The sequence below is a fragment of the Vicugna pacos genome, chromosome 6, assembly GCF_048564905.1.
Source record: "Vicugna pacos chromosome 6, VicPac4, whole genome shotgun sequence".
NCBI lineage: Eukaryota > Metazoa > Chordata > Mammalia > Artiodactyla > Camelidae > Vicugna > Vicugna pacos.
In genome coordinates, this window is record NC_132992.1 from 25032640 (window position 1) to 25048009 (window position 15370).

The window sequence follows — 15370 nt, forward strand, 5'->3', positions numbered from 1 at the left end:
ACGAAGGAGCCAGGCTCACTCCCAGGGCCCACTAACATAGGAGGTGTGGCCCCGAGAGCCCACAGGACGTAGAGGGGCCCAGGAAAATGTTTTCATTTAACTTCTCTTAAAGTTAGAAGAAAAAAATGACTGTAAGAAGAATGTATGTATAATAATGAATCCAGTCTGGATTATATCCATCTTTGTGCCTACACAATCATAAAATACACTTTTTTTTAATTGAAGTATAGTCAGTTTACAACGTTGTGTCAATTTCTGGTGTACAGCATAATGTTTCAGACATGCATATATTCCTTCTCATATTCTGTTTCATTATAGGCTACTATAAGACATTGAATATAGTTCCCTGTGCTACGCAGTAGGACCTTGTTGTTTATCTATTTTATATAAAGTAGTTAGTATCTGAAAATCTTGAACTCCCAACATAAATGATATCATATGGTATTTTTCTTTCTCTTTCTGACTTCCTTCGCTTAGAATGACAATCTCCAGGGCAATCAATGTTGCAGAAAATGGCATTAATAAAATACATTTTAAAATAGATTTTTATGGAGATAGGGGCCCCCAAATATCACAGTGTGGCCCTGCCACCCCTGCTGAGTTTAGGGTGGGCCTAAATGGGGAGGGCCTGAGGGAAAGTCACCCTCCTGCCACCCCACCTCCTACTCGACCCATTGACTTCCTCTGGCTGATACACGACAAAAGTCACAGCGATTTAGATTTTTAAGAGGATTTGTTTTAAGCAGCCAACAGTGATTATGTAGAGCTCGTCTATTTCTATCACAAGTCTAACCCAGGCTTCTTCACACCCCCACGCAGTTACAAAGTAACAACATCAAAGCAGTAACAGTCCATCAGGATCACACCTGCCTAGGCCAAATTAAGATCCAGCATGAGGTAACCTTCCTCAGGAAGCAAAACCTCATTTCTGGGGGCACTTGAAGATCACACATAAAGGGGCGCTGATTGGATTTATCACAACACAAGGCAATATTCTTTACCGATTAACTCAGTTTAAACTCAGTTAAGCTGAACCCTTGATTGACTGTCGTGGTTGACAGTTCTGGTTCCATCCACTCTCATGAAGCCATGATGCAGACTCCTATATTTTGTTCAGAGTTGCTGATGCAAGTTAGCGCAGAAACAAAACAAACTTCAAAAAACCGTTCTCTTTTGCAGTAAATTTTGGCTATGATTTGGATGGATGCCAAGAAATTACTTTGACCAAAATGTTTGCATCAGTTGCCAATTTAGACACAGGGGCAAATCAATCTTGGTCAATACTCATAGGAAATTTCAGCTCTCAGCTTTGTTTTTTAATCCACACACTTCAAATTTTCATGATGATCTCTTGGGTGTGACTTTCTTATTTGTGAAACACGAACTCTGTACTCAGAGAATACATTTACCTACAGGATTAAAACACACCCTTCCTAGTCAGGCTGACAGAGCCTCGCTTCCCGCCTCCAAAGCCAGAGGAACATGCAAGACAGACTGTTCCATTCCAGTGTATACTTTCCTAAGCCTGTTATCTGCCCAAGGGAGTTTCTCTCTATTCCCACAACACAGAATCAGACTGAATAAAAAGACGCTTAACATCCCATGTTGGGTGGAAAACTGTGCTTTGGCACAGGCACGTGGGATGGGGTGTCAGAACTCCTCTGTCATGGGGAGGGGTGTAGCTCAGTGGTAGGGTGCATGTTTAGCATGCATGAGGTTCTGGGTCCAATGTCCAGTACCTCCATTTGAAAAAAGAAAGTTAAAAACAATCTATGTGTAAAATATTTGAAAAATTTAAAAACCAAACAACAAAAAAAGAACTCCTGTCAAATCAAGAAGTAAAATGCTTCTAAGTTGTATGTGAAATGGCCTCCTTTACTATTTCTTAAATATGAGCAAAGTATGACCCTTTTGGAGGGAAGAAGAATTTCTTCTTAACCCTTAAGGATATGTCTGCAGATGATCCCAGTGTGAGAAGCACCTGCCAATGTTAATTTACAGTGATTTTCTCCATGGCTCATATGCAAGTATCTTTATTAATACTCAGGAGTTTTCATTTGAATACTATGCTTATCACAGTACTTTTTTAAACATGTATTAAACAGTTTTTATAGTCAGAAAACCACATCCTTTGGCTGGGCCAGGCCTTTTGAATCTTTCTATTAACTGGTTTTTTCGAGCTTTTTACCCATGTGTCTTTGTAGGTGTTAAATTATTAAGTAGTATTGATGCTAGGATGGTGCCAGGTGCACAGTAGGAGTTTCACAAATAATGGTTGTGTTACTCAAACTAGCTTTAGCTTTTAAATTATGGCTGTTCTGTTCGGATTGCAGTGCCGGCCATTTGAAAGGAAGCCCAGCGTTGAAGGGTAGTTGGCTCAGTCCTCTTGTCAGCAGCACTCAGCTCCAGCACCCAAAGGCAAACTTGAGGAGTGGTGTTAATTGAATCCCATTTAAAGTGGAGTGAGGGATTTAAGGAGCTCATGGGGGACTCTTCAAAGCGTGAAGCCTCTCGGGATTCTGCAAGGCGATAAGATGAAGTCAGACTCGAGAACCTTATTTATAGATCGGCAGGGGGTGGGGAGAATCAGAGTAAGTTCCTGTGTTGCAGTTCAGCGAAGCACTCTGCTCGCCTCTTCCTAACCTCTGCATCTTCCTTTTCTCTGAAACACTGGCCTCTCCCCCAACCCTTCAGTTGGGCTCACTATTTATCTCATCCTTTGCATCTTAACCTATACCTCACTTCCTCTTAGAGGTTGGCTCCCCAGCAACCAAGACCAGGGCAGTTGTCCCTTGGATGTGATTACATTGCACTTACTAGGTTACTGAAACTTTCACCTCATAGGCCCACAGCCTGGCACTCAAAACATTAATGTGTCCGGTGGTTACTCTGCGCTAGGCATAGACCATGCCGGATGACCATCAGCAAAGTTGCATGAGGTAGGCTTTGTTTGCACCCATTTTTACAGGCATGGAAACTGAGGCTTGGAAAAGTTAATTTGTTTCGGGTCACATTAGTAGGAAGCATGAGGGCTGAGATTCAAAACCAGTCTAACTTCAGGAGCTCACACTTTCAACTGCTGTGCCATCTGGCCCCCCAAGTATTTGTGAAAAATACATTGTTTGATATTTTTTGATAAACTTGAACAAAGCAGATTCACTGACACCTTACCTTTCCAAGCCCCAGCCTCTGGTTTTTTAAAGCCACTTGGGCAAGAATCAGAAAACAAGGCGTTCTATGCTAGAATGATCCAAAATAGAATTTATTTATCGAATAGATGGCTTGCACACAATACAAAAATAAAAGTTATAAAAGGGGAAACAATGAAAAGCAAGATTCCCCCTACTCAGAGCCACCCAGTTCCCCTTTTCCAGAGATAACTACTGAGATTTCTTATTATCATGAGGGGTAGCCTTAGAGCTGGATTTTGTGAACTATGATCCCAACTCACTAATGGAACAATTTTGTGGGTCCTGATCAGCATTTTTTTTAATGTCATTAAAAAAAAAAGATTTGAAAGAGTCATGTTTCAGTAGTTTGTGTTTCAGTTTTACACGTAGCCTAAGTGTATATCTGAGTCACGAAGTGTAAAATGTGATGTTACACTTCTTACCACAGAGATTGAAAGCCACCAACTGGACAGACCCAGAATTTGGCAATTATGAGGCCACTTCCATGGAGAATCTTCTGGCCCTTACTTCCCATGAGTTACTTTGGAACTGAACAGCCAGAGTGACCCTATAAAGTCAGATCCCCTCCCTCCTCTGTTCAAAGTCTTCCAGGGACCCCCAACTCACTAAGAGTAAAAACCACAAGACAGCGTGTATTTCTTGTTTGTTTGTTCACATCCTAAGGCAATTCCAAAATCAAATGAAAAACATGGGCTCCACGATGTAGATAAATATGACTTGGGGTAGGGGCGGGGGGGCTCTGGGCAGGGACTTCACAGAGACGAGCAGCATCTTTTAGCTGAAAACAAGAATGGGTGTGCATATTTCGAGTCTATGTAATGGATGATTGATCTTAAAATATCATTTATATGACATTTATCAAATTTCCTTTGAAGGATCCTGGGGGTACCTCAAGGAGATAGAACACTCTACAGAACAGCTGGTCCACGGATGGAGAGACTCCTAAAGAGGCCTGTGCTGCAGCCACAAGAAGATGCCAAGGACAAAGAAACACGCAGGAGCCCTACCACAAGCCCCCAGTCCACAGGCCCAGAGCGAAAGGAGCTGCATCTCACGTGGGCAGTTCCTCCAGCCTTGGTCCGAGGTAGGCAGCAGCAGCAGGGGTGCACGGTGTTCAGTGTGGGGCGGCCAGTCACAGTAATAAAATGCTGAGGCCAGCTCGCCCTATCTCAGCAACAGGAGCAGCGCTCAGCAGGGGAGTAAAGATGGTGCCACATCCCCTCCTCCTTCTCCCTCTCCATGTCTCATCACTTTCCCGTGGAGCTGGGGTTCCCTAAATGCAGCAGCTTTGTCCTCACTGGTTTCTGTGGAGTCTCAACCGGGATACCCCATGGTCTCCCATGAGGACAGGAGGAACCCGACTCTGCAGTGGCAGCTCCTGGAAATCAGGGTATAAATCATGGCATATTTGAACTTGGTTACTGTCTGTTCATTAGATGTGGAAGCTTGTGTGAACAAGACTCTTGTCTGTCTTGTTCTCTGTCAGTTTCAATGCAAAGGACGGCATCCGACACTAAGTGGGCATCCAGTGAATGTATCTCCAGGGGGTGAAAAAATGTTAGACCACGGAGTGAGAGCTGTGGTGGCCAGTAGGTTCTCCAAGCACAACCAGTCATCAGGCGGATCCTGCAAGATAGGTCTGCAGCCCTCTGCACCTGGGAGGCAGCCCTCTGTGTGCCCTCTAGGGTGACTTACCAGGTTTTGATGTGTGTTTGGTATAACTGCTGGCGTGTGTCTAGGTGAAAAGAGGTGGCAGGAGGAAGGAAGTACACACACAAAAACACTGAGGCTTGTGAGAGCACTGGGCACAGCAATTACCAGGAGTATCCAGGGTACAACCTAAGAAGTCAGGTGCATCAGAGGGCAGGGCTGGAGGCCAGGCTGGAGAGGTAAGGTTAGTTGCGAAGGTGAGCAATGTTGAGAAGTCTGTAATGTGTCGGTAGGCATCTGGGGCTTCCTTGGCAGTTCAGAAGAAGAGAAGTGACATGATCCGGTAATTCTGAAAGCAACATGAGAGAAGGATCTGAGAAGAGGAGGTTTGATAACTAGGGAGGCCATTTATGAGGCTGTGACACTTGTTCAGGTTCAGAGATAACTGGGGCCAAGACTAACTTGTGGCCATGGAGATGGAGAGGAAGCCCTGGGGGATGATTATAGGAGGCGACCCGTTGGAAATGTGGTTGTGGATGCAAGATATCAAGGTTGGCTATTCAGACTTGACAGTCATTTGTGTCCTCTTGAAGTCATGGAAGAAATTAAAAACACCTAATTTGAGTAGTGGATCATTTAGAAAATCTGACGAAAGCAGGTGTTTTTAGTTGAAGAGGCTTCACAGATACCCATCGAAAAGCCAAGTCAAAGGTCTGGAAAGATCAGTTAAGAGCCCCTGGTTGAAAGAAAAAAGAATAACAGAGAAAGAGCCCCAAGGAATGACCTTACCCAAAGGGTGAGCAGAAGCCAGTGGTCTCTAACCTTTCTCAACTGCTACAGAGACACTGATTGCTGCCCATCAAAAGGTTTGGAGAAGCAGAAGAAAGGCAAAGAAAACAAGAGAAAAGCAGGAGAACTTTATTCCCAAGGTCAGTGGTGCCTGAGACAGCACCCGGAGACTAATCACATGGTGGAAGATGGAGAAAAAGATGGAGCTCGCTTCTGATTTTTTTAGGTGTTTGGAAAAGACAAATTGTGCAAGTAGGAGCAGCCAGAGAGCCTCTTTTAACAAGTTCAGGTGGACCCAGAAGACGAATCAGGTGCGAGCGGAGTGCAGCGCTCTCAGGAAGCCAGAGAGGAAGAAGCTTCTTAGGCAGAAGTGGGCCTCTTTCTTTAGAAAACTCAGCAGGACTCATTCTTTAAATGAACTAATAACTAAAAATTTCTATACTTCTGACATAATGGACTGCAGGTGTATGTGTGTATGACATTGCCTGCAAGTGTGTTTAGTATTCGGTGTATACACCCTGTAGTCCATGTAAACACGCATTTACATACATTAAGGCATTTATTAAAAGGTACATATTTATCTGCTTAATGCACATACATATGTATACACCGTGTAAGTCCAGAAGAGTATCATAATTTAATATTTATTAAACGTCCATATGCTCCTTCTGTGTGTATGGCTGAGACTGAGGACTTGGTTCCATTACCCAGTGTTCATGAGGATTCTCTGGAGAAATTTTTCTGGTCTCAGTATCAAGGAGAGTTGATCTTCTTTTGAGCAATTTTTTTTTCTTTTTGGTCTTGGCATGTGACAGGAATTGCATTTTAGACAAGGCTGGCCTTTTGAAGATGACTGCTAAAAATCCAGCAGACAAATTTTGGTCCCACTTGTACCAAGTGTATTGGACTGGGATGCATTACACACAAAAAAAGTTTTTATTTCTGGTTCCATTTTATGTGCCTAATTTTTCACTTTTCATCTTAAACACGACTTTTTGTGAGTTACGCACCTTTATAAACTATCATGAATTATTTTTTTTTTAGGGATAAGGTGGCATAGTATATACATGAAATCACAGAGACAGGCTTTAAGGTTCAGAACATTATGCCTGGGAAGGGACTTACTAATGTGGCTGGAGTTTGGCATGTGACAGTGATAATGGCTGTGTTATTAAGACAGTCCCGCAGTGATTACAGGGAGTCGGCCGGATCTCAGCCCAGGTCGTGATTCTCTCTGCTGTTTACTAGTTGTGTGATGGCATGCGTATTATTCTCTAAACCTTAATTTTTTTCATCTTTATAACAGTGACCTCTTGGTATTTGCGGGAGGTGGCTTATATGATGTGCGTTAGCACAACGCGCTCAATCAGCATTAGCTACTGTTGTCACTATCCTTTGCGCAAGCAGGGGTAGGCCGCCGTTCCTGACCAGATCTGTCAGAAAGTTCTACCCAGCCCGGTCCCTCTTTCCGCACATCTCCCACTCCCACAGAGGCCAGGCAGCTGTGTCTCCGCTGAGATGGATCCCACCTGGAGCGCACCTCCACACTCCCTGCCTCCCGCAAGGTGCAGAGCACGTATCTCCAGCCCGACTTGCGAGTTGCTGCCAAGAAGACACCCAAAGGCACACCCACAACTGTGTATTGTTACTTTCCCCACCCCCGGCTCTGCGTTCTGATATATACAAGAGAGGCCTGTGAGGGAATAAGGGGTCTTGGAGAACCAGGACTGAAATGCGGGACGGGGCCGAGGGAGGGTGCTTTACCCCCAGAAACACTTGCGAAGCCGGTTTCCTCGGGCTCTCACCCTCTCTGGGCTTGGGTTGGGTAGGATCCCGGGCTCCCCTTCGGACTTAAGCCTTGGGCAGAGAGAGGTAGCCTGCAGGGGTAAAAGGCGAGATCGGAGGGAGGCGCGAGCCGCCGGGTTCTACCGAGTAAAGGGGGCAGGTTTCGGGGAAGCGCTGAGGAGGGCCACACATTTCCTCCAGTGATAGCATCAACACTTGTCAGGTGGTTGGTGCGGGCGAGGGTGCGCGCGCGCGAGGAGGGCGAGGGGGCGCGCTCACACAAAGTTTGTGCCTGCGGGTGCGCCGCGGTCGGGCTCGCCCGGCTCGGAGAGCGGCAGGTGGGCGGCCCGGGGCGGAGGGGCGGCGGTGGCGGTAGTGGCGATGCGCCGCGCCCTACCGAGCCCGTCCCGCCGTACTAGGTGAGGCGGCTCCGGGAGCGCGGCAGTGGCCATGGGCACCCTGGGCAAGGCGAGAGAGGCTCCGCGGTGAGTAGAGGCGCCCATTTTTCTCTCTTGGGGCGAGGGCTGCTGCGCTCGGGGCCCCGAGACCTCGCTGGGATGGGACGTGCGGCGGCCGGCACGCCGCCTTCTGCTCGGGGAAGTTGCGGGCGGCGTGGGTCTCGGCCAAAAGTCCGGGGAGACGGACGCCCGGAGCGTCCAGCGCGTTGCGCCCGGCAGGCGGAGGAGGGAGAGGGGTTGCCCGGCCGCGCGGCCGGTGTCTGCCCAGTGAGCCTCGGAATCGCGCTGAGCGACCCGCTCCCCTGGCCCCTGGCCCCGGGCCCCCGGGCCTCCCACTCACGGACTTTACGCGCCCCACGCACCTGCCGCGGCGCCGGCTCCCGCAGCGCCACCTGTTGGTCTATCCGGCCCTAGGGATACCGGGCCGGGTTCGGAAGGCCAGCGGCGTTTGCCGTGAGTGCGTAGGGGCCAGCGAGTCACATAACCTTCTGGGTGGAAACCTGCACTCCTCCCCACCCACTGTGGTTCTAGGGACGTATTTTAGAAGTCTTGGGGTGACAGAAGATGAAGGAAAGTGACCGTGAGTGAAAAGGCTATTGGCAGTAGAAGGAGGCCTGGAGAGGCTAGGCAACTTTGAGTTTGTCCCCCAAAGGGCGGGAACCAGATAACTGCTGAGACAATGGCCTGGGGTCAGCATGGGCAGGCTCTTGTGCTCTACCCACGTCCATCCACGCAGACTTTGTTGGGCCTGGCTGTGCCCAGCCTGCACACAAACAAGCCTAGTCGAGTGGACCTTCTGGAGCTAAAAGTTCTGGGCCTTTTATGCACTCCACCGCCACCTGCCTCTGTGCCCTGAGGGGCCAGTAGTGTGCCTTGCACCAGATTGAGAGGAGGGGCTTCACTAAATTAAATTAAGTCATTATGGGAGTGGGGAGAGGACAGGACTGGAAGAAATCCTCACTGGAAGCCAATAAAAGCCATCTTCCACTGCAAAGCAAGATGTGGAACTTTCTGTTCCTTCTGTTTGTCCATTTCATCCCTTACTCTTCTAGGCTGGATTTTGTTTTTTAAAAAAGTTCACCTTGAAATCATGACCTCCACTGAGGTATCTGTGCTTGGAGCAGATTTCACCTGAACCAGTGCAGAGGTTTGACGTCTCTCTCAGTAAACTGGGTGGGGCCCTAGCCAGTTTTAGCCTCAGAAAATACCTTCAAGTTAATTTGTTTCTCTCGGGCCTTTTTTTGTTTTGTTTTGTTTTGTTTTTAAATACACAAGGGAACAGGTGAGGAAACATTTGCCTGCTATCCTTTAAAAATGCATACGCCTTTGCAGACTTAGAAGCTATTTGTTCTATGGATTTATAAAACACCCTTAGACCTGCCTATAATAAAACATTTTATAAATCCTTATCTACAGCCATTTCATCAGAAAAGATGATTCGAAGGTTTGTCACAAAATAGCCAGTCAGACTGCACAGGAAAATTGCTGAGTTTCCTAATTTATGATGCACATTACCCTCATTTTCCTGACCATTCAAGATGCAGTTTGGTTTTCAGTAGTTTCTCTTCTCCCTGATTTCTCCTGCCGAAGCCCTCTGAGTCTCTCTGGCCTGCATACACCCCTGATTGCATCTCTCCCCCTCGCTTTCCTTCTTCCTCCCCCGAATACTCCTTTCAAGTTCTTTCTTTCTGTCTGATTTTTACCATTCCCACCTAGTTCTGATAAAAGCATCTAACCCTGAGAATCACCTCCTGAACCAGTGTTTTCTCTTACTGGTGATACTGGGAAACATTACTAGGATGAGAGCTGGGGCAGTTTTTTGGAGTCTTACATGGTTGATGTTATCCTCTGAGAGAGAAAATGAAATTTTCCCTGGATTGACCAGTTGAGAAACAGAGGTAGACACCCACCTGCCTGCCCCAATAGGGAAGAGCTGTGTGTAGACAGCCTCCAGGAGCTGGAGAGAATTAATACAGAAGGTCTAAGAGAAAAAGAGACTTCTAATGGAAGGGACTTTTTCATCTTTCCCAACTCTGCCTTGGGTGGCAGTCTTCACGGTAAAGAGGCAGCAGATAAGGCCGAAAGCCAAATGACCCCAACACTGGACAGCCAGCGCCAGGTTTAGAGTTGTCAGTGCTTCTGTGGAGGGAAGGGGAGCCTGGCTGGGGAGCATGGCATGAACACAGGCTTCTACCTGGCTCTGTACTGGTGTCCAGGCACGTCGCCCTGCTGAGCCCGGACCTCTGCATGCATGGATGAAGACCTTGGAGAATGACCGTGGAGACCGTTCTGACTCTGGGATCTGAGGACTTTTCAGGGACCTGCAGAAAGAGTAGGGTGCAAGATTCAGCCTTTATGTTATCAGTTGTGCTTTGGGGGGATTTTACTTTAGTCTTAAGTTGAATTGACATTTTCTGTTTCTCTTGCTAATTCTGATGTAGTGAAAGGTGCACAGTTCCAAGCATAGTAAATATTTATTAAGCAAATAAAATCAGAAAGGTACCAAGTATACATCCCAGATCTCATACATGTGAGTTATACAACCTTGTTTCTGTAGACTCAGTTTCAGCATTACAAAATGGAGATAACTTCTTTCTGAGCTGTAAAGACAGTGTTGATTTCCAGCACAGTGCCTGCCATATCACAGGTACTCAATTCAGGATAGCCATGATTATTTTCTTTCATTTTCAGGTACTGATCTGATACTGGGCCTATCAGAGGGTCTGCATAAAAATCCATCATGGCCATAAACTTGATCAAGTCGTGTAACACCAACTTGATCTACCAAAAGTCACTGCCTTGGGTTAGCAGATTCCCAAAAGCCAATTTCTGATTGGATTTTCCTGGGCCCATCCTAGGTCAGAACAGAGCCCAGCAGCTAATGCCAGACGAGCGTCCTGGAGGGACTTTGAGAGAGAACTTGAAGGACAGTGTGTTCCCTCCACAGGTCTGTCTGTCTATTAAGTGGTCCCACTGTCTTTTAACAGGATGGTCTCCCAAAATCCACGTGGGTCCTAGCATTTTTTTAATTGAAGTATAGTTGATTTATAATGTTGTGTTAGTTTCTGCTGTACAGCATAGTGATTCAGTTAAAGATTTTTCATATTCTTTTTCATTATAGGTTATTACAAGATATTGCATATAGTTCCCTGTGCTATACAGTAGGATCTTAATGTTTATCTATTTTATATATAGTAGTTTGTTTTGACCTGAGTGCTTCTCAGCCCCTTCTGGATGAGATGCCATCTTGCTGAGAAGCTTTCCCAGCACTCCCCCTGGAACTGGTTCTCCCTTCTCTGAGAACATCACACTTCTTACCCTTAACCTCACAGGATTTGTAGAGTTATCTTTTTGTGGTCTGGTTCTGATTCTCCAACTAGATTTTTGTATTAAGGAACTCCTGGTTTACCTTCCTACTACAGCAACAACTAACATGTAATGAATAGGTTTTACAGTTTGCAAAATAACTTCACAGACTATCACTGGTCCTCTGTGGCCTATCACAATGTCTTACTCATAGGATAAGCACTTACTGATTGATTGATACCATCATGTGTTTATCAGATATATAGTGAGCAGTTCAAGTTTTGAATCTAAGGTATATTTCTTTTTTTGGTCTCCTCTTGGTAGTAAACAACCAAGGCCACCATCAGGAGAAGAGAATTAACTGTATGCTCAAAAAAGTTACCAGCAACACCACCTATCACTATTAAGCCTTCCAAGATTTTAGATATGTCTCCATGTACATATATGTTTATTTTTTGTTGGAAGGGAAAAGAAAATGCTTAATTAACCTACTGAAATCATTTTGCAAACAACTTGACTTGTACTTATGAGGTCATGACCAAAGATGAAGCTGAGTGAAAGTAGATGAGGGTGACCTATTGGACTTTCAGGCCATGTCCAGGTTCACACTTGTCCTTTTGCATTCAGTTCTAGAATCAAGCTTTCCTAGGCTCTGCTTTTTTTTTCAATCAGTAAGGACCCAAGTAAGGACTTGATAGAATGGTGTTTAATGGTCAAAATGACTCAGAATGATTACCTATATTATCAGTAATGAAAAATAGAATCTTAGAACCAACCAAGATTTGTGAAAAAGACAGGAGCAGCTTAAAACCTAACCACCACCCCCATAACCCTCACCCCCTGCACGCAGGTCCTCAGTGTTTGACTTCTCCCCCCAAAATCCTTAAAGATGTTTCTGAGGCCGCCTGACTTTCTACAGCAACTCTGGTGTTGCTGAAGATGAGATCGACTTAACCAGTTCTTAAGACTCAAGTCGGTGGTCTCAGGGCTAAAATAAAAAAGTATCTCTAGGAGCTAAAAACTGCCAAGATAGTCTTGTGTCTGCCTCTCCCCTCTGGGCACTGGAGAAAGCAGGCCACAGCAGTCCTAACCCCGGGATGAAAAGCCCAGTTCGCAACACTGAAATCTCACCTTACTGTTTGCTTGGGAGATGTCTCTTTAACAGCCAACCAGTCCGTTTGGTGCATTTGCCAAGTGGGAGGGGTATGTCTTTTATCAGCCCAACTCCTGGGATTAATTGTCTTATCTCTACTCCTTTACTCTGCCTGCAGAGTGTGGAGCTGCCAGTGTGTTCTTCCTGGCTGCTCTGCTCTCACTCCCTGCCTCCTCTCTTTCCCCAGGAAACCTCATGGCTGCAGAGCTGCACCTAAAGCAAGACTAGAGGCGAAGCCAGCCAGCAGCCCCCTCCCGTCCCCTCCCAGCCCTGCCCAGATCACCCAGTTCCAAATGATGGTGTCTCTGGGACATTTAGCCAAAGGAGCCAGCCTGGACGACCTCATCGACAGCTGTGTTCAGTCTTTCGGTGAGTTGGTGAACTGCCCACATGCATAAAAATCGCTCTCTTACTTTGTTCTTCCTTAAAAAGTGCTTTATAGAATAGCAACCTAAATTGCATTTTGGCTTTAAAAATAGCTTTTTGAGCCTTTGAAATGTTGGAGACAGTGTGCGGTGCCTGTGGCACATGACTATGTGGGCGTAATAGGTCGTGATGAGAGGTGCGATTTAAAGTGCGAAAAGTGACTGAGGAGAGTTTGCATTTCCATTTTTCTTAAGATGGAGGTTTTTCTCGTGATGAAAAATATCCTAAAATGCAGTGGAGCATCTGGTGCTTTTCTGTCCTTGTGTTCTTGGGGCACACAAAGACTGGATTATGTGAGCAGACACCTTATCAAGCAGAAATTTGAAAGCCTTTGGATCATTTGGACCATAAAGTCTTAATTCCCCTCACAATGTGGAGGGTAGTTGTGGTGGAATAGGAAGGGACTGGGTAAAGCCAGAAAGTCTGTGCCTGAAAGATACTAGTACATAAGCGTTGTGACTGAGGAACGAGGGTCTAGGAAATGAGCAGGCAGACAAGTCGGCAGGGAGTTATCTAGACGCCGCACTCTGTCATTACTCATGCTCACCATGGAGGATGCACAGCTTAATGCATCTACGAGCAATTATCGGCAAAGATGCCCTATTTTTTTTTAATGTTGTAAGCACGTTCTTTTGATTGTTATTTGTGAAATAGTGATTGAAAAGTACTAAATAGTTGTTCCCCTCCCCCTAAAAAAAAATGATGATGGAAGATTCATAGAGTTCCAGGATCCCTGGTCCCCCTTTGTGCCCTCTTTGGAACCCCTCCATCTCCCACTGTGAAGCAGATGAGCATGCGGGGCTCAGCTCAAGTGCCAGCCCACCCTGGCCCCCCCCCCCCCCGCCCAGGTGCCTCCTGGGGATCTGGGGATGGTTGGGGAGGCTTGATCAGATCCCAGGTGGTGCAACACGCAGAACTGTTTGAACTCAAAACCAGGGATTCTTAACTGGCTGGACCTGTTTAGTGCTCAGTCAGACCTTATTTATAGGATTGCAAAAGAATCGACATTTGGGGGATTCTCATTTAGTACAACTTAGCAAAACATCGAGCCATGGTTCTCAAATGTTAGTGCAGAATGTTAGTTTTGTGACCCAGATTGCTGGACCCCACTGCCAAACAGGCTGCTCTGCTCTGGCAGGTCTGGGGCAGAGCCCAAGAATTTACATTCTCCCAAGTTCCCAGGTAATGCTGCTGCAGCTGATCCAAGAACCCTACTTGGAGAATCGTTGCTTTATTGTTTGTTCCACATACTTTAACTTGGGAAAGAGGGAGCATTTTTACTATTACTAGTTTGGCATTAAATTTTAATTAAATTTCTGTTTATTTACACTTTAGCCTTCTGGTTAAGGATGAGTTTGGGAGCAGAATGAATGGTTTCCTATTTCACAATAATCCCTTTGGAAAATTGAGATGCAAGGAGATAAATGGGAAGACAGTGGGGGTGAGGGGGAGCCAGGCTGTGATGAGCCACTGTTCATCATGTATTTACTTTCACCTGGTTCCCAACTTGATAAGCTGCAAAGTTCCTTCTGCAGTTGCAGTTGTCTTATTTACTGGTCTTTGCCAGAGCATTGTAACTATTTCATGAATAAGCATTCTTACTCGTTTTCCATTTCACCGTTAAGAAGACTGGGATGCAACAATGTCTTTACTATGCTGTCTTTCTTCCTCCCAGGGCGGCCGCTCCTTCAGCTGCCAGCCTAGCTCAGGGCTGTTGTCTTAACCTTTAAATCATCCTGACATCAACCTGAAAAATACCTGATTGATTCTGAAGTCCTTCTGCAAATTATCCAAGCCTGATCCACTCCCCTCAATGAGTCCTACAGGGGCTAAAGAGACTTTGTTTTGTGGATTATGTTGAACCAAAAAGTACCTTAGAATCCCAAAGCTTTAAAAATCCCATTGAGTCTAGTAGTCTTTTATCCATGATCATGAAGCGTCAATAGCCCCCAGTCAAGCACCTAATTGCATCTGACACTGGGCTGGGCATGAGAGCAGAAGGAGAATTACAGTGACCGAACCCCTGTTTCAGTATTCAAGCTTAGAATACCTGAGAAATGTACCGTTCGGGGTGGTGGTGGGGGAATGTACAGAAGACAGGGCAATGATAAGCTAAGGTGTACAGATAGAATAAATTCTTTACACCACGGAGACTTTGAGTAAATTCCCTTCAAAGCTGAGGACATAGATTAGGGAGAGCAGCCACTGTCTGTTCAAACCCCGCCTGGGCTGTGGGAATGCTGCCCAAAGGCAAGAAGGTAAGATGTCAAGGCTTTGCACCTGATGTACTGCAGAGTTTCCTGCCACAGAATTTACATGGAAGAGGCAAGTAAGAAAAGACACCCTATGTTTGGAGGGAATGGGAGCCAGCACTTTCGTCTGTGATTTTGACTCTGGTTATCAGTTGATTATCAGCTGCCACCTCTCGTGGGGGTTGGGGTGTGGAGCTGGAGCCACAGGGGTGACTGGATCTGGGGACCCGCGGCAGGACTGGGACAAGCAACAGTCCATGGCAGAATCTCACTTGTGCTTCTGTAGTCTCCTCAGAGGTGAGCCGAGAATAGTAACAAGCAAGGCTGATGTTTCTCTGGAAACTTACCTCACAAGTTATT

General features: G+C 46.1%; 1 protein-coding gene across 3 annotated transcripts in view; it reads left to right on the top strand.

The window, feature by feature from the left end:
• The first annotated feature begins 4109 nt into the window (after nucleotides 1-4109).
• Nucleotides 4110-15370, top strand: part of RASGRP1 (RAS guanyl releasing protein 1) — an 80859-nt gene continuing 69598 nt past the window's right edge. The window contains exons 1-2 of one of the 3 annotated variants that reach the window (XM_072962699.1): nucleotides 4110-4275; nucleotides 12520-12701. In XM_072962699.1, the coding sequence (XP_072818800.1) occupies nucleotides 12626-12701 (76 nt within the window). In that variant the 5' untranslated portion in view covers nucleotides 4110-4275; nucleotides 12520-12625. Of the gene's footprint in view, nucleotides 4276-7337; nucleotides 7901-12519; nucleotides 12702-15370 lie in introns of those variants that run through there. The other 2 variants (XM_072962695.1, XM_072962698.1) reach the window with 2 other exon arrangements.